The sequence below is a fragment of the Oncorhynchus kisutch genome, linkage group LG15 (genome assembly GCF_002021735.2).
Source record: "Oncorhynchus kisutch isolate 150728-3 linkage group LG15, Okis_V2, whole genome shotgun sequence".
Lineage (NCBI taxonomy): Eukaryota > Metazoa > Chordata > Actinopteri > Salmoniformes > Salmonidae > Oncorhynchus > Oncorhynchus kisutch.
The window spans coordinates 53534306-53556687 of record NC_034188.2 but is presented as its reverse complement, the minus strand read 5'-3'; the positions used below and the strand labels follow the sequence as shown (position 1 = coordinate 53556687).

The 22382-nt window shown below is 43.4% G+C and overlaps 3 protein-coding genes across 5 annotated transcripts; 2 read left to right on the top strand and 1 right to left on the bottom strand.

Annotated features, from left to right (window-relative positions):
- Window positions 1–7129: 7129 nt before the first annotated feature.
- LOC109905467 (DNA-directed RNA polymerase I subunit RPA34-like) lies at window positions 7130–9165 on the bottom strand. The gene is made up of 3 exons (XM_020502850.2): window positions 8763–9165; window positions 8393–8528; window positions 7130–8170 (listed from the first exon to the last, which is right to left on the bottom strand). Exons 1-3 carry the CDS (start codon window positions 8836–8838, stop codon window positions 7417–7419), a joined length of 966 nt encoding a protein of 321 aa, XP_020358439.1. The 5' UTR covers window positions 8839–9165; the 3' UTR covers window positions 7130–7416.
- Window positions 9166–9179: 14 nt separating this feature from the next.
- Window positions 9180–15383, top strand: LOC109905466 (interferon regulatory factor 2-binding protein 1-like). 3 transcript variants are annotated; one of them, XR_002257276.2, is made up of 3 exons: window positions 9181–11291; window positions 11538–11597; window positions 12522–15383. XR_002257276.2 is itself a non-coding variant. In XM_020502849.2 (2 exons), the coding sequence occupies exon 1, from the start codon at window positions 9400–9402 to the stop codon at window positions 11269–11271; it is 1872 nt and encodes a 623-aa protein (XP_020358438.1). In that variant the 5' UTR covers window positions 9180–9399; the 3' UTR covers window positions 11272–11291; window positions 11541–15383. The 3 variants fall into 3 exon arrangements, 2 of the variants coding, with proteins under 2 accessions (XP_020358438.1, XP_020358437.1); XM_020502849.2 differs by having other exon boundaries at window positions 9180–11291; window positions 11541–15383; XM_020502848.2 differs by having other exon boundaries at window positions 9182–11291; window positions 11538–15383.
- A 1144-nt stretch (window positions 15384–16527) lies between these two features.
- LOC109905464 (hepatocyte nuclear factor 3-beta-like) lies at window positions 16528–20714 on the top strand. Its single transcript, XM_020502847.2, has 2 exons — window positions 16528–17028; window positions 17974–20714. Exons 1-2 carry the CDS (start codon window positions 16957–16959, stop codon window positions 19219–19221), a joined length of 1320 nt encoding a protein of 439 aa, XP_020358436.1. The 5' UTR covers window positions 16528–16956; the 3' UTR covers window positions 19222–20714.
- Window positions 20715–22382: the final 1668 nt, after the last annotated feature.

Genomic DNA, 22382 nt, shown 5'->3' with positions numbered 1-22382 from the left:
CAAGATATGTTCTGCAATCTTGCAGTTGTTGTTTTTCAGTTCTTGAGCATATGCTTTAATAAATACATTTTCTACGGTATATAAGGGAAGCCTAAGCAGTGCCTGCTGTATTATTCCAGTATCCTATGTGTGAACTGTCTCTGTGTGGTTAGTATCAACATGACCCTACAGGGAAATAGAGTGGGTGACAGCACATACAGCATACCAATAGAATTCTGAGCCTGGGTCGATTGAAAGTGGATTTGCATAATGAGAATGTTTTTTGGGTGCATATCATTTTCCAACCGATGATACTCTGTGTGTGTGTGTGTGTGTTTTATTAATGAGCCCATCTGAAATGATTTGGCATGTAGTACCTGCAGGAAATCTGAACTACTATGATACCAATGGACAAAGGAACACTCTGTAATGACATCAGGTAATTAGCACGAAACAAACGTTTCGTAGAGGGAAGCAACAATGGCATCATTCATTTCAGTCCTTTCAATAGCTTTGGTATCTTAATGTTTGTACGGTCCTGAACTGTCTTTCTATACGATACTTTGTCTAATTTAAATTACCCAAAGGGAGCGGCATATACTGTACTTTATAAATGCTCACATAATAGATGATCAACCATAGCTGTACCATGTATAGTCATTGTTCCAGCAATTTGTGTTAAACAGCTAATTTGAACAATTACAGATCAAAGCAGTCAGGAAAATTAAATGCACACTGACTCACCCATTTTCTTAGTAATGAGTTCCAGCCAGGGCTTGCTAATCGATCACAGAGACTACAGGGTACTATTAGGTACTCTACACTGGTCGATACAGACTGCATGGTGAAATTCAAATTCCTTCGACACCAAACGACCACTCTTCCATCACCTGATGTCTGGCTTCATGTCCTGCTACAGACGTACACTGTACACCTGCCACCCGGGGACTTTCCAAGGATCGCTTTAACCCTAGAGGCACACATTAGTCTTTTTTCGAGCCTCCAGAAACACAAACATATTTTACCTTTCTAAGGAGCCCTGGCCTGACACTTAGAAGGCCGCAGATGGAAGATTCTGCAGCATGCCAATGAACCATTAGGGAGAAGCCAGGGGAGCTCAAAATGACTTGGCCCAGTTTGAGACAGACTGAGGCCGTTGTGTGGATTTTACTCCATAGGCTGATGGGCAAGGAGCTGCTACTTTAACTTGAGCAGGCACACAGGGACAAAAAGGTAAAGGTTGAATAAAGTACATGAGGTAAGATATTATTCAACTGGGGAAGGTCATAGACTAGACATATTAAGTAGGACACAAATAATACTAGCCCTTTAGATTGAACCCATCCAAGTTATTATAGGCTTTATGACCATTCAATGTCAGACTAATCAAATCAGATAAAGTGGGCAGGAAAATTAAACGACTGCTATTTATTCTCCCCCGGAGACCACGGCGAAACATAATGGTTAGATAATTGACATCTGGAAGCAAAATCACTTATAAAAATAGATCAATTGTAAACTGAACTGACTTTTAAGGCTGAGGATTGAAGGATCACCTGTGTATTGCCCAGGGATACAAAATTATGGATGAACATCACAGGGAGAATTTAGAATGACAGGGTTATTTATGCAATACTTGCAGTAGACATAATCCTTTTTTACATAACTCAGATTATGGAGCCTGCTTTCTGAGAAGCAGAATAATGTGAGAAAGTCCAGTTTCAGCCTAGATACATTTCTGCTACTATCATACTAAAATGTATTGGGTACTCTCTGATTGTAGGTCCACTAATATGTTCATATCCACGACTAATCAGTGATTATTTAAGGGAAAAAGTTAGCCTGCTGCAATCTTGACCCACTTAATTCAAATGTGATACTATTCTGAACCAAAACTTCTGGTTCAAGCTTCATGCATACTGTAATACTGAACATGGCTGGAGGAAAAAGCCTCTGTCATATTTGTCAGTGGATCCCACTCTAGGGTTTCCACTTTGAGTCACATAAAATGGCCGTCCACCGTTCCAGCGACAGCAGCAAGCACTTGAAGGTTAAAGCATACACATGGAGGAGGTATATAAAGCACCCGTGACCCATTTTCCTCTTCCACTTCCCCATTTATCTAGTTCACCCCTAAAACAACATGGAGACGGTGGGTGAAGACATGTACGTGTGCGTGTGTGTGGGGTGAGCTACTGGACAGACGGAACCATGTGGGCGTATTGCTGCCCAGCGGCAGATGGGTGCACAGCAGGGATGGCAGAGGCAGCGGTGGCCCTCCTCGACAGGTTACGTGCTCCTCATCATGCGCCCTGGCCCCTGAAACCTGGCCTCTGACAACGGTCCCCCAGGCCACACAAAGAGACAAAACTGTCAACAACAAACACAAACAAACCTCATCCACCACTAAAACACACTGAGCTGGTATGACAATGTATACAAGGTAGAATTAGCTACACTGCTAAAAACACATTGAACCTTCATACTAGGTTGAATTAGCCACAAAAAAAATGTTGGGCTGTATATGACGTGATAAATTAAATAGTATAGTACACATTGTTGCTAACAATGTAGGTTTGATTCCTTCTGTTAAATGAGATGCTATGACGTCTTGAAAGATCGCAAATGATGCCAATGTCAGACTGCATTAGAGACAGTGAGTTGGTGCATTCTTAAGGACTAAGGTATGGTGTCATCTGTTCCATGTGAAGTCCCAGGAGAAGAAAGTGCTGCTCTGCCCTTGAGCAAAGCACTTAACCTGCACAGCTTGTCCAGCTGTGCCGTCCACTCTGAATAAAGGAGGAATTACGGTAACAATGGACTGTAGTTATGTGGTATATTTCACTGAATTCAAGTCAACGTAGTCATTCTTGAACAAAAGTAACCCACATTACTGCCCATATTCAATATTTACTGAATGTTTTAATAACATCCCACCAATATTATGTATATTTTATGCCAGTATGTGTCTTAAGGTGTACAATACATATACACATTCCATTCCGTACCTTACATATGAGCAAACTCAAGTGACAAATGTTTAGATGGCGCCGATTTGGAAATAGTTCATATGTTGGATTGAAGGAGTGAATGTTCTGCAGTAACGTATGGCTAATGTCACAGTGTGTAGTGGCACTGTACAGCATGCAGACAACAACAACAAGGTTGATTTTTAGGTGTCTTAGTCTCCAGTGTATGGTTTGAACTGCTCACTGCTCCTTCTTCCCTGCCACTGTGAAGGTCAAGGCAAGGACTTGTCTCTCCCTGAGGGGACTGCTGTCTCTCTCTGCTGTCTAGTCCTCCAGAAGTCTACACTGCCACCTGGGAATGACAACTATGAATACATGCAAGCCCAAAGAAGGACTTCCAGGCTTTTACGAATTAGGGTCCAAGAAACGCTTTCAGCATATCTAACGCTAGTCCAAGGCAACAATGAGGGAAATAGCATTGAGGTTGTCATGGAGACTGGCTGCAAAGACAGCTCGGGCTGCTTTCACAGCATACATCTGATTTGACTTGTCTGTTAGTGCATAGCAACAGATTTTCCTCAGTGCAGACCATCTCCCATTGAAGGTTTGTTCATTTGAATGGCTAATCAAATCTAAATACTTCTTTTTTCAATCACTTTATCTACAGCGATCAATTATCTACACATTCATTTACATTGGATAGCCATTTATGCTGAACACTTCTCCCTCAAGCATTAATAGGTCCAGTATTTTCATGGTATTCACTTCTTCAAGTAACATTCAACAGAAAAGAAGCAGACAAGAGGAGCCCATTCAAATGAACAGAAGGCCCAGGAGACGAGAAAGACCCCAAACATCATCAGCGACAGCTTCCCAAACCCTCATACACCTGATCAACGGTACAAGGTTTGTCTCCATTGACAGAACGTCTTTATATTCAGAAGACAGTGTTCATTCAAAACGTTCAAATATTACGCATCAGTACTTCTGTATTGTGTTTCTTCTATATTGCAGAGGCGGCCTTATCCTATTCGGTTCAATGACATATTTCTGCTCTATGAATGGGAGGGCTGCTTGAGTGTGCGTCATGTTAAGGCATTAGTATGCAATGAAGTTGCTGGTGTGGTAAGACTTGTTTTGGAGGCACTCTCCTGCAGCCAAAGCAATGTCAGGGAGGCACTTATTCATCAAAGGGCAAACAACGCCAGAACGCAAGACCAATTCTCATTGCATTTAAGAAACACAGACCAATTTCACTGTCATCCTTAAACCGATGGACCATTTCTCTCTGCATCGACCCATGCACTTTAATCTCCGTCAAAACGCTGAGTGTTATGGGCTTGCAAAGAAAAGGACAGAGAGGAAAGCAGGGGGGAACTGCAGCTTTCCGAGACAGCAATCTTAGCATGCCCGAAGTGGTGGAGCTCACGTATAATACATTGATGAGCCCAATCCCTCTCTCTCTCTTTCTCTCTCCATCGCCACAGAGCAGAGCACCATGGTCCTTGGCAGGACTGCATTGCCATGGAAACCCTCACATTGCAGCAGGCTAGCTGGAGCGCGCTGGTTGAAAAGGAGAGCAGTACAGGGGGAGACGGGGGAGAGGGAATCGCTGCAGTGATGGGGAGGGAGGAGGGAAGAGGGGGGAAGAGAAGGGGGGGTGGGTACAGCAGGCGAGATTGGTTCTCCAATGCATTACCCCCACAAGTCGCTCCCCTCTCCCTCCCCCCAAATTTGCATCGGTTGGGGCGCGCATGGCCCAATCCTGCTCTGTAGTCTGGACACGTTGTATCTAAACTTCAGACTGCATTCAATTATTCATCTGCTTTGCCAGACGGCACTTACTGTTCAAGCAACCTGCTGCGCCTATAGCAGATCTATCCCCATTAAACAATACATCAACGCATAGAGATAGACGAGAACATAGAGTTCGACTAGATTTCTGTTTCACATCCAGGTGCTTCACTTCAGGACCTCATTGTCCCAGCTGTGACTTGGCCTGGTGACCCTATGGCTAATCCACTGAACAATAATGACCGTGTGCACAATGTGGAGGAAGACACAGGCACCAGAATGATAGTGTCCATCTTGGTTTCTTGCTGGAGGACATTCGACTGCTCTCAAGTGGGTCAAATGGAAACGGACAAATAACCAGCCATGGTGAAACGTGTTAGCCTGTGAGACAGCAAAGGTGAGTAGCGGTGTGTGTAGGAGACACCCACAGAACAGGAGTCAATGTTCTGCTGTTTACCTGTTGTGTAACCCACTAGCTAGGAGCCAAGTTATCTGCAACACCATACCTGAGATCCCAAACACACACACATTGCATGTATCTGTGAGAATACATAGACATCTCGCATAAGGTTTGATCCAACATCAAAGTTCTATGCCCTCCATACCAGAGTTATAAAATAGCAGCTGTTGTCTATGAGATACTCTCTGAGCATCAAGCTTCAAGAAAGAATTCTGAAGACCAGAACTTCCATGCAAGTTTAAAAAAAAGTGTTATTCATGTACAAAATAATATATATATAATATATATATATTTTAACAATTACATAACCTTTTATACGAAGAATTGAATTGAACATGTAGCCTATTCAACGTTATTTTGTTCACGGCTCATAATTCACTCACAAACCCAAACGCAACTTAAAAAAATACAGTAAAGTGTCCGAAAAAAATAAGGAAATGCGACACTACCACAGACTTGCAGCGAGTAAGTGAGGCATACATGCAGGGGGTGGTGTAGTGGGAGGAAAGTACAGACATCGAGTTGGATAGCACCAGAGGTGTCTCTGAACTCATTAGAAAACAGGACCATACTCCAGTGCAGAGTAAGAGCAGGCTGAGAGGCAGCCGACCGCATCTGTGGCCGGTGACGAGAGAAGAACTACAGCACCATCTGCCTGTGGAGCAAGAGTACTGCAGGACTGCAGCAGAATCAATAGTTAATGGCAACATTGAGGGTAAATTAACTACAACGAACAAAAATATCAACGCAACACGCAAAAATGTCAAAGATTTTACTGAATTACAGTTCATATATAGAAATCAGTCAATTGAAATTAATTCATTAGGCCCTCATCTATGGATTTCACATGACTGGGAATACAGATATGCACCTGTTGGTCACAGACACCTTAAAACAAAAGGTAGGGGGTGTGGATCAGAAAACCAGTCAGTATCAGGTGTGCCCACCATTTGCCTCATGCAGCGTGATACATCTCCTTTGCATAGAGTTGACCCGGGTGTGAATTGTAGCCTGTGGAATGTTGTCCCACTTTTCCTCAATGGCTGGGCGAAGATGGTGGATATTGGCGGAACCTGTGCATCCCAAACATGCCCAATGGGTAACATGTCTGGTGAGTATGCAGGCCATGGAAGAACTGGGACATTTTCAGCTTCCAGGAATTGTGTACAGATCCTTGTGACATGAGGCTGTGCATTATCATGTTGAAACATGAGGTGATGGCAGTGGATCAATGGCACGACAATGGGCCTCAGGATCTCGTCACGGTATCTCTGTGCATTCAAATTGCCATTGATAAAAGGCAATTATGTTCGTTGTCTGTAGCTTATACCTGCCCGAACCATAACCCCACCACCACCATGGGGCACTCTGTTTACAATGTGAAAACCGCTCACCCACACACGCTGCCTGCCATCTGCCCGGTACAGTTGAAACCATGATTCATCCGTAAAGAGCACTTCTCCAGTGTGGAAGTGGCCATCGAAGGTGAGCAATTTGCCCACTGAAGTCAGTTACGACATTTAACTGCAGTCAGGTCAAGACCCTGGTGAGGATGACGAGCATACATTTGAGCTTCTCTGAGACGGTTTCTGACAGTTTGTGCAGAAATTCTTCAGTTGTGCAATCCCAGTTTCATCTACAGCAATCAATTATCTACACATTCATTTACATTGGATAGCCATTTATGCTGAACACTTCTCCCTCAAGCATTAATAGGTACAGTATTTTCATGGTATTCAGTTCTTCAAGTAACATTCAACAGAAAAGAAGCAGACTATTCCGCGGGTGAAAATGCCGGATGTTGAGGTCCTGGGCTGGGGTGGATACACGTGGTCTGCAGTTGAGGCTGGTTGGACGTGATGCCAAATTCTCTAAATCAGCTTCAATTTGGGCACAAAATGAGAAAAATTTGCTTTTTGTGCGTATGGAAAATCTCAGGGATCGTTTATTTCAGCTCATGAAACATGGGACAAACGCTTTACATGTTGCGTTTATATACTTGTTCAGTGTGAAAAGGGGCACAAGTCTGAAGACTGTTATGTGTTACTGTCTAGGTTTTATTAGACAATAACATTTCTCCCCAAAAAAACAAAATGACAGTACAGTAGTATAATAATTATTTGTTGAAGTGCCTAATTGAATAATACAATTATATCATAGCATAACTTCACAAAACCAGATGATGGTAAAAACAACAGACTCGTCATCGTCATGCTAGTTTTTCTTTATCTTTTTCTTTTTTCCAGAATCTTCAACGTCACCATAGGAATTGTCCATTGGTTCAACTTTTACTTCCACCTCTTGTTTAATTACATTAAAAGACAAATCTACAGTTCCCTCTGCCTCTCCTCTGTCCTTATCCTTCTTTTTCTTCTTCTTCTTCCTCCTCTTCTCCTCTGAGAGTTCAGCTTCCTGCCCAGGAAGTTCATAGGACTCCTCTGGGGTCATGTGTAGCAGCTCCTGCTTCACCCTGACCACCTCCTCCTCCTCCTCCTCCTCAGTCTTTATAAGTTTGTCTTTCCTCTTCTTTTTCTTCTTGCTCTTCCTCTCCTCCCCCGGGTACAGTGTGACCCTGAGAGGCGTCTCTCGTGAAGACGGCAGCGGAGTATCCAGTGTATACTCCATCACTCTGGAGAGGGTGGGGGTCCTGCTTCCGAAAGGCTGGAAGCGCAGGCGGAGCCCCGGGGGCACGGTGGGGGCCGGGGTGGCTGGGATGGCTATGGTGGTCTGGTTGGTGCTGCAGTCGCCGTAGCTCTCACAGATGTTGAGGAGGCCGCTGAAGGTCGGGGCACAGACCACCGAGTCAAGCCTCTGGCGGTGGCTGGTGAGGAGGTGGAGGTCCGCGGCACCAGAGGGCCCACCCAGCACGCTATAGATCTGCCCGGAATTCCCACCACTGCCCCGCGCCTGCTGGGCAGGGGCCTGCATGGTCTGCAGCCCAGACAGAGGCATCTTCAGACTGCTGAAACTGGGAGGGAGGAGAGAGAGATGACAGTCACAGACAGTGTGCTAAGAGGCACACCAGATGTAGACAATGTGGGTGTAAAGCAATGGAAGTGGACAGTGACTCACTTCTAATAACAGACAGAGAAATGCTGAGGACATTGTTAGATATTTCCCTGTCTGTTATTAGAAGTGAATCATGCCTCTTCTAAGATAATTCAAATAAATGGAAAGAGGGGTTGCCTACCAGTCCGGGTTGAATCCGCTGGGAGCTTTGATTAGCCATAATTCTGTGTTGTCATCACGAAGCCTTTCGATGAGGGTACTGGCACAGGGTTTGTGGGTAAATGCCACAAAATCAGCTGGACACTGATACCTGGAAGCTGAGGGTTGTGACATAGTTATTGTTATTCGCTAGATAGCTAGCTAAGTGAACATACTCTGTGTGTGTGTGTCTGGGAAATCAGCATTGAATGCACAATGTTGTCTGCCCATTACAGCACTTCACTTTTGATTCCTAACAGGATTTACTAGATATCTGGCAGTCAGCTTTGATGGGGTTGATTGGAGTGGCTAACATTAGCTAAGTTAGCTAGTTAAGGTAGAAAATAACTTACCCTGCTTTCTCCGTTTTTGCGGAACCTCCTCCGTGTCACTTGAATCATCGCTTGATGAAGATACCTCATTTGGCATGATCTCGGAGTACTGATAAATGACTACATTTAACTTAGTCTAACTAAAAGCGTATGCCTGCATCAACATGTTTTGTTCCAAAAAAATATATAGTACCTTTGACCTGGATACACTAAATCTAGCTCGGTTCGCGATGATCTGGGCTGCGCATATCGGTACCTTTGTAAATATATCTTATTTTACATAGAGTGTTGATTAATATAAACCATGGTCTGTGTGCAGTCAAAATTCGCTTTTTAGACGCAACTGATGTTGTTCACGAAGCGCATACTCGCGAAGGCCCGGAACGAAAACAACAAATCCCAGAATGCACCATTAGCACGGCGTTGTGTAAGTTCCAGCAAAGACAGTCTTCTAGTATAAACACTCACGTGCACAGGGCGGCCGAAATGGAGTAAACACAACTTTTTTGTGTGTTTAATACAGAGTGTGTATCATATTTGTTAAGGTATTGGAGAAGTAACAGACGCGGCGATTATTTCTGAACTATTGAAAGCTAACGTTGCATCTGTTTAATCAGGACCTCAGAAAGCAAGAAAGATATAAAAGGGCCTATCAAATATGTCCTCCCCCCAGTCATATTCAAGGCGGCAGTGGTGTTGTTACCTTTGCGATTTGCCTAAGATGCCATGGGCTATGATCTGGGACTTTAGCGAGACTGTCTGCCGAGGCTGTGTGAATTATGAAGGTACGGACCGTATTGAATTTCTCATAGAGACGGCAAGGCAGTTGAAAATAACTCATGTTATGCAGGATGACAGGTCCCCGTGTCCCCAACCCACTAAACATGGCCCAGGTGGGAGAGATGGACCTATGGAGGGTGGCAGACCACTTCCTGAACGCTTTGAAAGGGGAAGAGGGGACTACGGAGCCCCAGCACGGATCCCCAACGGTCTGCACAGAATAGATGACGGGGGCCCACAACAAGAACTCAGTGGACAAAGCCCTAACAACGCCAGAAGACCCATGGGGGGTACCGTTCCGCCCAATTTAATGACACAAGGCCTTGTGGGGGCTCCACACGGGTTGCTAGCAGCTGTGCCTGGTTTAAATGCCAGAGTCGGGGGAGCCCCCCTCACCCTCTCTGCCCCCATGCTGAACGAGATCACCAAGAGGCAGCTGAGCATGGGCATGAGTGTGGCCTCCTTCCTGAGCCCTGAGTTTGAGAAGGAGCTGAGGGAGAAGCAGAGGAACGCAGAGGCTCTGGCCGAGCTGTCAGAGAGTGTACGGAACCGAGCAGACGACTGGGCCGGCCGACCCAAGGCTGTACGAGGGGCCCTGCTCACCCTCTCCGGCTGCACCCCCTTCAACGTGCGCTTCAAGAAGGACCACAGCCTGGTGGGACGGATCTTTGCCTTCGACGCCAAGCTGGCGCTGGACTTTGAGCTGAAGATCTTTGCGGAGTACCCGTGCGGCTCGGGGAACATGTTCTCCAGCCTGGCGGCGCTGGTCAAGCAGATGTTCCACGATAGCCAGAGAGACTCAGGGAGCAAGATGGTCAACTCGGGCCTAAAGTATGTGGAGTACGAGAAAAGGCATGGCACGGGGGACTGGCGACTGCTCTCTGAGCTGTTGAGTGATGCGGTAAGGGCCTTTAAGGACACCCCCGGCCCTGACGTTCTCCCCCAGCCCTACCTGGACGCCAGCTGCTCCATTCTGCCCACAGCGCTGTGTCACATGTCCCGCTCGGCACCGCCAGTCCGCGGGCGCCGGAGGAAGGCTTCCCCAGAGCCCCAGGGTGGAGAGGTATTGACCACAGAGGAGCAGCTCCGGCAGCACTGGCCCATGGGGATGTACCCGGGAATGGCTATCCACCTAGCTGCCTCCTCCTTCCCCAGCGTTAGCCAGCCACCTCCCCACCAGGAGGGCTCGGCCTCCCATTCCCACAGCAGCGACCCCTCCCCCATCACAGCACTGATGAGCGTGGCTGAGTCACCCAGAGAGGCCCCTAGCAGCAGCAGTAGTGGTGGAGGCCTGGGCCACTCCTCCTTGGCAGTGAGGCAGAGCAGCAGCAGCCCCATGGCGGCCTGCCCTGCGGGGCAGCAGCGGCGCCTGGCCTCCAGGAATGGGGAACCTCAGGGAGCCAGCAACTCTGCAGGGGGCACCACAGCAGCTCTCCCCCTGGCTGGGGCCTCGGACCAAGGAGCAGGGGACCCCTCCGGCTCCTCTGGTCCCCCTCTCTGCTGCACCATCTGCCACGAGCGCTTGGAAGACACTCACTTTGTCCAGTGCCCCTCGGTTGCGGCCCATAAGTTCTGCTTCCCTTGCACCAGAGACTTCATCCGGAGCCAGGAGGCAGGCAGCGAGGTGTTCTGCCCCAGTGGAGAGCGGTGTCCCCTGGTGGGCTCCAACGTGCCCTGGGCCTTCATGCAGGGAGAGATCGCTACCATCCTGGCTGGAGACGTCAAGGTGAAGAAGGAGCGCGACCCCTAAATCCTCTGGGACAGCTGACTGTAAGATGCAATTTCACTACACCTTGGTTTCCATTGAGTTTGTTGTCTTGGAGTCAGTCTTTAGGCCAAAGTATTCTCTATGTAGCTAGGCCATAGGCTAATTTAGTGTTTGTGACATGCTTATAGGTAATACATCCTATGCTTTATGATACAGTATAATATATGATATGTAGCCTAAATTGTCACCGAATATGGTCAGCCTACCATTTATTAATCTGTTTGTTTGTGTGATGTCTGTCTGGACAGAAGGCTGTTGACGCCTGAGTGGAGCTGGAGCCTGCAGACAGATAACGACAATCTCAACAGGTTCTCCCCACCTCGCAGCCAATCACCACGGAAATCCACCAGGTTCTCCCCAACTCACAGCCAATCATCATACACATCCACCTGCATGGAGCAGGCCTTACACTACCACTTCACTGTCTGGTTGGTTAGGGGGGTGACGATACCCCCAGCCCCAGCTCACCTCTAATACCTAATTCACCCCTATGTCCCTCAAACATCAACTTATATACATTAGTATTGGTCACTAGTATTAGTCACTGAAGTTATAAACCAGTGGACCATGGTTGAGAAGTATAAACTTCATCTAGCCTCTGTTCTAGGTGATTATAGGGCTGTTGTTTTCTGTTTCATTGAACATCTTTCTAACAGATTTCTGAGTGTCAACGTGAAAGAGGGACGACTTCACTACATGTTACAGCAACATACAGACTAGAAGTGTTTTGTTTTGCGCCACATTTTGCGCTTTACGTTTTAAAAAACTGACTGTCACGGAGCGAATTGTTTGCTCCTTGTTGAAACCTCAGACCAGCAGCAGTTGACGTCTGTCGCGCCATCGATATTATAAGAGAGCAACGGTGGCTTTCAGTGCTAGACGATACAGTAACATGGCTTTCACAGTGCCCAACAAAGACGCTTTTATCCAGCATGTATGAAATGGGATGGATACCTCTCTATTTTATACTGAATGTTCGAATGCAAGACGATCTTGCTCCGCGGTAATAGATGTGCAATCTATAGTTTTGAGACCAATACAGCTTGTGGTGTGTACCACTGAGTAGCCTAAACACGTGCATCGAAACCAAAGATTCATGCTGAAGTAAATGTACAGTGCCCTATAGAAGATCTACCATTTATAATCTGTTTGTGTGATGTCTGTCTGGACAGAAGGCTGTTGACGCCTGAGTGGAGCTGGAGCCTGCAGACAGATAACGACAATCTCAACAGGTTCTCCCCACCTCCCACAAATTTGTGAACTTTTTTCAAATGTTGGTGCGTTAGGAAGTAGGATGGCGATAGATTTATAAAAATCTTTGTTTGATCTACAGAAAATACACCATTTAATGTCAAAGTGAAGGGGGGGGGGGCGTCTAAAAAATGTTTACAAATGAAATCACTAAAATATAGTCGTTGTATAAGTTTCACCCTTTTTGTTTAGGCAAGCCTAAATGAGTTCAGAAGCTTGACACAGGCAAAGACTGGGGAGGTTTTCAGGAAGAAAGGGAAATGTGTTGGAGCTAAGCACGGGCAAAATCCTAGAGGAAACCTGCTTCAGTCTGTTTGTACACCAGACACTGGGAGAGGAATTCACCTTTTCAGAAAGACAATACCCTACAACACAAAGCCAAATCCACACTGGAGTTGCTTACCAAGAAGACAGTGAATGTGACCAAGTTGCAGGTTTGACTTAAGTCTGCTTGAAAATCTACGCCAAGACTTGAAAATTGCTGTCTAGCCATGATCCCCAACACCTTGACACCTTGACAGAGCTTGAAGAATCTTATTTTTTATTTTCTACTTTGACATTACGGAGTAATAGATTGTTGATGAAAAATGACAATTTCAATCCCACTTTGTAACGCAACAAAATGTGGAAAATGTTCAAGGGGGTGTAGACTTTTTGTAGGCACTGTACATTTCAAAACTAATCTTATCCTTTATGTGTTAAATGTCTTTATTATTTCAATATGTGCCAGGGAAATAGTGGGTGAAATGGTTATTGTTAGGATAGTTATAGGTTCTGTTAACTGAAGTTGTAGAGGGTGTAGATTAAACTAATAGTTTGGTGTTTAATTAAAGGAATTTACTATTCATGTAAAGTCAAAGGTTTTTTTCTATATAGATTGAGATTCAAGGTTTGTTTCATGTGATCCTCATGAAATAGGATTTTTTTTATTTTATTTTAATAAGTTCTATAATATCCCAATTTAATGCTCTGTTTTTACCTATGAACTTAACTCTTTGAATTGTCTAAAATATAATATATACATGTATATCAAAATAATTCCCTGTCAGGTTTTCCTTAACCTTTTGATGTTTGTCACCAAAATGAATATATGAATTTAATGATCAATTTGCAAAGCTAGTGCCAATCAATACCCTAGCATGCGCATGTGTTAATATGAAATGAGGACAATGCATCAAGCCATTGCCAATCACGTGGGCATGAATGTATACTGTACAAACATACGTATTGTACACTAGTAGCTGTATCTGAAAGTGTATTTAGTACCAAAATTAGGCCTAGGCCTATTTCTTATCTAAAATAGGATACTGTAATTCAAATGTAGCCAATACAACAAAAAATGAATTTCCCACAGAAACACTATGTTCATGCAACTTTCCTCAAGTGCCTTTAATGGCATCCTCTGTCTGAAAGCACTTTTTAAAAATCCCTATAAGTCTATTCACTTTTGTATTTGGCCACTAAATTAGTAAGGATTGTCTTGTGCCAGCCTTTCTATTATTCTGGTCCTGTCTGCCATGGCCTCCTGTTGAGTTGTTTTTGTAGTTGCTTATCTCAACACAGTTTAAGGGTAAAGCTTGTATTCCAACTCTATATAAACTTTTCGTTTCATATCGTTTCGTTTCATATGATTTGTTTTGTTCATTGGATGTAAATGTCACATTTTATTTGCTATTTCTCATGAAGCTTCTAGGTAATTGACCAAAAATTTGAAGCGTACATAAATAAATAAATCAAAAATACTACCACGGTGTTATAACTGTGTTGCAATGAAACGCTCGATGGTCATTGTCTTGCTATGTCCAGTAGATGGCGCACTTTAACCTGTGCAGATCTTGATTTTAGAGATGTGTTGTGAACAAAAAAATAAATCATCTAGGCGGTCGTCTATATTGGAGGGAAATGGCACAGTTGCCGATTAATCAATTAGATGGCTTCTTATTTGACATCGGCCATAATTTCACTTAGATAAATGTGTTATTTTATCTGATGTTGTAGTCATTTGTTTTTCAATGTATTTTACTGTAGGCATACACTTCTTTAAACACGCTTAAAGGTTAGCGTAATTGTACAACGCCGCCTACCAAGATATGGTAGAGGGCGAATCGTAACTCCCCCCACTAGAATGCATATTGAAATCTCTGGCTTCCTCTATTAGTGTCAACTCATTAAAGCTATTGTTAGCTAATCGTTGAGGTGTTAATGAACGATCTACTGTCACATTGGCATTAGAAGCGGCCGACCTGCAGGAGGATGTAGGGATCTGTGATGGGGGAATAGACCATTTAAAGGCAAAGGATTAATGAGGAAGTAGTTCTCTGCTCATTACTCAAATGCGTTTCAGCGCGCGCAACATATTCCTCCAAAGCTCTCCATATTGTAGAACCATTTTTTTGAACGGGTTATCTATATCTATCGAAATAGCTGGCCTTCGATTCAAGACAATTGAGGTTAGCTATATGTATTTGGCCATGGGAAACAGTTCAATTAAATTTTGGGCCATGCTTGAATATAATTAAATTTTGGGCCATGCCTGAATATAATTGTTCAAATCAGTGCTAAAAATGTGTTGCTTATAGATACTTTAATCACGTAGGTATATACTTGGTTAGGAAAGCATTGTTCTATAAAGCTTCATTACTATCATTACAGACAGCCATGTGTTATCCCATTGAATGTGTTAATCGACCTGACAACGTTTTGCAAGAAGGCGCAAATCGTTGGACGTGTTCAGACCATTAGGCCTGATCGAGATCAAGCTTTTGTTATAGTCCTGCTTATATTACTGTGAAATCAAAAAAGATGACTGAATAAACGGATTCTGTTGTTTTGAAACTTTTAAATACTTATGTTGTTTTTCATTCATTCAATTATTTTAAAAAACAAAGTGTCCCGAAGTAAGCCATTTCTACGTATTGCGCTGAACGCGACGTCTCCTTGCTGCGTAATTTCCTTAACGCTTTTCTCAACTAATCCTGTTGACCACCTATGGCGCATCATTACAGCTCTATTCATGGACAATTAAGAAATGCATTGACATTCAAATTTGACTGTCTGCGCTTGACAACGAGATGTGTATTCTGAATCAGGCCAAGGATAGGCCTTACATGACACATTGGATTAGGTCTACATTATTTGTTTTTCATTATTTTGGTTGGCCAATATATTCTTCACTTAATTTACCTTAACATGTACACCTGTAATGCACACGTATAATACACATTTTCGTTAATGTGGCCTTCAATTGGACTAAAACTTTGCAGACCTATAACGAGGCTATGGGAGTTGGGAACCAACGTGTTTCTGAGAATTCCAAGTTCTCCAGCAACTCATCATCCTCCATATAGCCGTTAGAGCTCCAGAGAAGTGATTGTCGCGGGAATTAACAGCTCTCCCACCTGTCAGTCACCTCAGGCTCCCTTATCAGACCTCCCACTGATGACCTTAACCCGTGAGATTATACCCCTGTCCACATCAATACCTCATCAAGGCCTGCAATAAATCCTCCTTCATTTCAGATCTCGACCTATTGAGCTGATATTTTCTTTGGTCGAGTGTATTAAAATGAGAGCCAAATAAAGGTATTTGATTTCCATTGAGTTACATATTGATCGTCAGTTTGACTGCGAATTGAAGTCAATCAGAAGACGACTCAGTGTTAAGCAATCCTTTATACATTCATATTCTAATCATTTAAATCCATAAATTACTTACGAGGTTATAATTGTGTTGTAAAATAAATGATGAAAATAGCCTACAATCAGTGTCTGCATCCAGAGACGGTTAAGCATGAGTTTTTAGACAAGAAATGGAGGATGCATGCTTGAAATTGAGATGGATGTGTCTGTCCCCGGCCAATATACACCCTCACCAGGGGGCAAGAGACGTCTTTTTACGATATTCAAATTGCCTTGGACGATATTCAAATGCCCTTATGGGGCGGGACCTTACCTGAGTTTTTAAGAAGGCACGTCCAACTTTTACTCCACTTGCCCACAGCACATTGACTCACGCACACGGACCGGGGCTTGCACAGGAGCATTCTGCGGACTTCATACGGATCTAGCGTTTCCCAAAGAGCACGTCCGCTTTAGATAAATAACCTGTTAATCTTGATTATGAAACGATGGATGATTGATAAATCGACGAATAAATATTGACATTTCACTGAAGACCCACTCATAGCCCGAGGAAGCATTGTATAAAAAAAAAACGTTTTTTAGTTCTTGATTATTTTTATTATAGTCTTCAATCTAGTCAGTGGAACTCTTTCGTTATCTTGGATTAAAATTTTACTCCTTTGCTGAAGTCCTGAATTTTGAGCAGAAACTCAAAGCTAATTATAAACTCAAACAAGGATTTGCTGTCTTTTATTCTCTCAAATATATTTTCTTACTATAAAAAGTTGTATTTGGGATGTTGAGCTCAGTGAAGATGGAGTCTCATGAACTGCCAGAGTGGAATGCCTTCTACAGCGAAGCCACTGAGGTAAAAACACCGTTTTTTCCTATATAAGTTTACCATATGGGCTATGTGCGTGTGTGTGGTTGCTGGATATTTGTTTGTTTAAAGTCTATTCTAGAGTTTCTTAGAAGTAAGTTATTGAATCGAAAGCTCAGTATTTTACAAACACATTGGATTGATTTTAATATTTATCACTCCAGAATTTTGGCTGCAATTTCTTATCTTTGATTTTGTATTGTTAGAATTTTACAATTCAACATATAACACTGATGTGATAGGATTTGGCTCAGTTTGTCCTTGTGCGACCTGTTAAAATTGTATATGTGACATTTAGAGGCTTGTTTACATCAAATCTATCTTATTTTTTTTAATGAATTGCCTAGTCTGTTTATACTAACACTTATGGACTATACCATTTAAATATGCAAATTATGTGAATGATAAAGCATCTCGGAAATTAAATTATCAGTCAATTTGATCAAGGTTGGCTACCTCCGAGAGTTGAAATAACGATACATTTCCCCCAAGAAATTCGTGATTAAAGTAATGGCAAATTAAATCCTGTCTTTAATCAACTTTATATGCTCTCAAATAAATATTAGGATACTTTGATGATTATGTAGTTTACGGCTGTGTAATCCTTTTTAAACGTGTATTGATGGTCAGATATTTTGGAACGTTTCTTAAAACGTTCGTTTTATTTGCCTTGGTTTTGGAGCACTTAGTAGTGACGAGGGAGAACTACTAAATGAAAGGGAAAGAATCCATGACCCGCATGTTACGCATTTTCAGGTTTAACAATGATATGTGAAATCCATGTCCCTTTCGCTCCAATGGTATCATTGACCATTGATGTTTTCCATTAGTACAGGCTTTTGGACACAACAAAATAAATTACATTATTTATTGTCTAAACCGACTTTTTAGTTTCTAAATGACTAAATCAACCATTTTCTGTTATGTTTTCAGATGTATTCCTCTCCCACTGCCATGAATTCAATGAGCTCAATGAGCACCATCAACAGCTACATCAACCTGAACCCAGCTGGTTCTCCAGCCACCATGAACATGGGCTATGGCAGCTCTGGGCTCAACAGTCAACTGGCCTCCATGGGCGGAGGGGCCAACCATATGAACCTGTCCCCGGTGACTTCATCCCTCAACCCCAGCTCTCTCTCCCAGCTGGGCTCCCCAGGCCCTTCCCTAGGCTCCCTCTCCCACTACCAGAACATGAGCCAGCCCATGAGCCAGCTGAGCTACCCCTCTCCCACCTCCCTCAACCGGGCCAAGGAGGTGCCCAAGCCCTACCGCCGCTCACTGACCCACGCCAAGCCACCTTACTCCTACATCTCCCTCATCACCATGGCCATCCAGCAGTCCGGCAGCAAGATGCTCACCCTCAACGAGATCTACCAGTGGATCATGGACCTGTTCCCCTACTACCGCGAGAACCAGCAGCGCTGGCAGAACTCCATCCGCCACTCGCTGTCCTTCAATGACTGCTTCGTCAAGGTGGCCCGCTCGCCCGACAAGCCCGGCAAGGGCTCCTACTGGGCCCTGCACCCCAACTCAGGCAACATGTTTGAGAACGGCTGCTACCTGCGCCGCCAGAAGCGCTTCAAGATCGATCAAGAGAAGGCTGCGAAGAAGTCTGGCAGGACCCAGGAGGGAGGCTCGGGGAAAGGGGGCCATGGAGACAACCTGATGGAGGAACACAGCCCAGCGGGGGGCTCGGAGGGGGCCGACTCGGCTCACTCTGACAACTCCCACCCAGGTTCCTCCTCAGAGGAGCAGCAGCAGAGGAGCATGGTCCAGCTGGACTGCCCCCCACAGCCCCAGTCCCACATCCAGAGCACCCCTGTGGCAATCACCTCCTCAGTGCCCTCCACCACCCCTCTCCTCCACTCCCAGGTCATGGGAGGCAGCCCCCATCTCCTCCCCAGCGCCATGCATAATCTGGACCTGCAGAACGACCCTCTCAAAGCCATGGATCCCCACTACAACTTCAATCACCCCTTCTCCATCACCAACCTCATGTCCAACGAGCAAAAGATGGACCTGAAGACCTACCAGGACCACGTGATGGCCTACAACAGTTACGCCTCCTCCTCTCCGATAGCAGCCAAGCAGATCTACGACAGCGCCGGACCCTCGGTCATGGACTCTGGGGCCTACTACCAGACCCTCTACAGCCGGTCGGTCCTCAATGCCTCCTAACATGGGGGCCTCTGGACCACAGCCAAGTGGTGCTGACAAGGACTTTTAGCAGCCTTGAAATCCCAAAGTGTAAGGTGGCTGCCATTGAAAGTCTACTCACGAGGGGCCAAAGGGACGAAAATAACATTTAGCAGAGCTGAATACACAGTTGATCAGGGAAAACCTGCAGATACATGAAGTAGAAGACACAGGTAAAAACCCAGTGCTGGATAGACACCCATTCATCAGGTCTTTAAACGGACACATTCATAAATTCACACTGAAGTAAATTCACACCCCCCTTTGCCATTTTGTTGTGCCATTTTTAGACTATTTCAAACTGGGTTTTAGTTTGTTCGACAGACATGCAGGACTACTTGGGTTGTACACATTGTAAATAGATGGAGTGGGGGAAAGGCGATGTGCATTTATTTATGAAGGGAAGAAAATTAATATATCTTGTACAGTGCTGTGTAGACGCGTTACAAAACAAATGTGACATGAAACAATGTGAGGGATTGTGGGAGTGAGAAAAGGTTCAGGTTACTGCTTCGGGGCAGTTGTTACTGCATTACAGGGAATTCTTGTTGTGTTTTAGAGCATGATACTTCATTCCTATTCTTAACATGCTGTTTTAATCTCTTCAAATACACATCCGTGAACACAAATGAGCTGCCATGGTTCATTTTTACATGTGGTGCAAGTGATGTTGTTTTTACTGATAAGAGAGCCATTTCTTGTATTCTTTTACCAGGTATCAATTTTAAGGGGGGAGGGGGGGGATGAAGTCTGTTTAAAATGGGATGAAACTGTGGTAGATCTAATTTCATCTTTGTTTGTCTGTTTTAAAACATGTTTTTTTCCCCCCCAGAGGACCCTTTTATTATCAATGATGAGAGCCTGCTGTTCCACAGGTCTTTATGGCATAGGATATTTTGGAATGGCTTCACGTTATATTACACAACATACCAAGGGTTAGGATGGAGAGGGGCCATGGTATGTCAGTTACGAAGATAGGAGTTGAATGGAAATGCAGTAAGAGGACCATTTACATACAGTACTTTGCACAAGAGTTCCCACCATTTTGCACAGCTTGGGTGGCCCTGATAGTGTATGTTACAACAATGCTATGTAATTACCTTTTTTTCTTCTTTTTTTTTACTGCAAATGGTCAATTAGAATTGGACCACTGTCAATGCCACATTGAGCTTTATGTCGCAACCCTCATCCTCAAAGTGCCTTTCAAGATGTTCTGGTAATGGATGACCAATAACTGCATATTCACTGAAGGAACACTTTTTGAAATATAAACCATGAGTTTCAGGTCAGAAATACTGTTTTTATTTCTTGTATTTTAGTTTTTAAAGACTTGTTATTTAAACTATGTGGCTTTTCAGACTTGGAAAATTATGTTTATGTATATATTGTGAGGTTGTTGTTCATGGTTTGAATGTTGTGATTTGAATGATTCATGTTTTTCTTATTAAAAAGCAAAACATTGGGGAGAAACACGATTGTTGTCTGTTGCGTTGAGGTAAATATATATGTGAGATTATCTATAGACTTGATGAAATGGGTGTATGTTATTTTACAAAATCCTTTCAAATAATTTAAAGACGTATTGTGAAGAAAAAAAAATCAAATACATCTGATGTCATTTACATGTTAATTTGGAGGCTCTGTGATGTAGGTCTTGCTGCAGGATTGACAGGTTCAGCTGAATTATCGGGTTGTTGAAACAGCTCCGTACAGTACCAAATTACTCTTGTATGTGACTTTTGGGTAGGTTAGACTAAACAGTGTGGAACTCATGCTGGTCCTCTGGCCCCAACATAAACTGGCTTCTAGACACTACTGTATTCTGATGGCCAGTGAATCATCTCAAACCGAGTGTTTCAATCAGGATTTGGTGCCTTCACATTTGAACAAAAAGCATAATTCTAGGTATTAAAAAATCTCTAATTGCAGTTTTGTTTTGTCATGCTGTTTTCAGGATATCCTACTTTGGCTGTAAATAATCTTAACTCGGTACACTCCCCTCCGTATGTATTTGGACAGTGAAGCAAACATTTTACATTTGGCTCTATATTCCAGCATTTTAGATATGAGAATGTTTCGTATTAGGCGACAGTACATAATGTCAGCTTTTATTTTTGTGTATTTTCATACACATCTATTTTACCGGTTAGAAATGAAAGCACTTTAGTGTACGTTTTAGTATTTGGTCTCATATTCATTGCACGCAATGACTACATCAAGCTTGTGACTACAAACTTGTTAGATGCATTTGCAGTTTGTTTTGTTTTTGTTTTGGATTATGTTATGCCCAATTAATAACGTGGGAGTCAATGGGTAGACATTCAAAATACTACTAACCATTTAAGCTAGAAACACAAAAAACAACTTCCAGGAAGATAGAAACACTTCCTGTATTCATAATTAATTAAAAAAAACAGTGTTTAAAATGTGAAACGTCAAAATGTCTGGTCCAGTGTAAATTATGTTGCTTCCAGTCAGATTTTAGATTTTCTTTGATCATTTGGAAATTAGAACTATTAAACATTTGCATAATTGGCATGTGAGTCAAGGGCAACCATGATATCTAAAGTGCCACTGCTTTCTTAACCATTCAAGCTAGAAACACCAAACCAACTTCAGGAAACACCATGATATTACTTAATTACTGTAAACTTTAACATGTGCATGCATTAGCATACACAATGATTACAGATCACAGCATATTAAAGTTGCAGATAGCCTACTTATAATGATACTGAATATAGGTAATGTACTGTAAGATATAACACCAATCCAACTCGACAGAATAGACTATTCCCACTTGCAATAAACCTAGACATTATATTATTTTAATTTGCATGAGTATGAATATTAGAGTAAACGCCAGGGGCGTAACTTTCACTGTGGACGGGGGGGACATGTCCTCCCTCACATCATGAAATTGCATTTTCTATCATTGGAATGTGATGCTTTGCTTTAGGACCATGCAGATGCCTCCGAGTGGTTGGGTAGGCTGTTTGGAGTGTTTATGTGACAACAAAAACAGTTGCGTCCCTAGTAAACGCTGTAACTATTAAAGTTTTTAAATGAAAACTCATTTGAAAGTGTTCAGGCTACCCTAACTTAGATTCTTACATATACTTCTTTGTGACCTGTAACGCCTT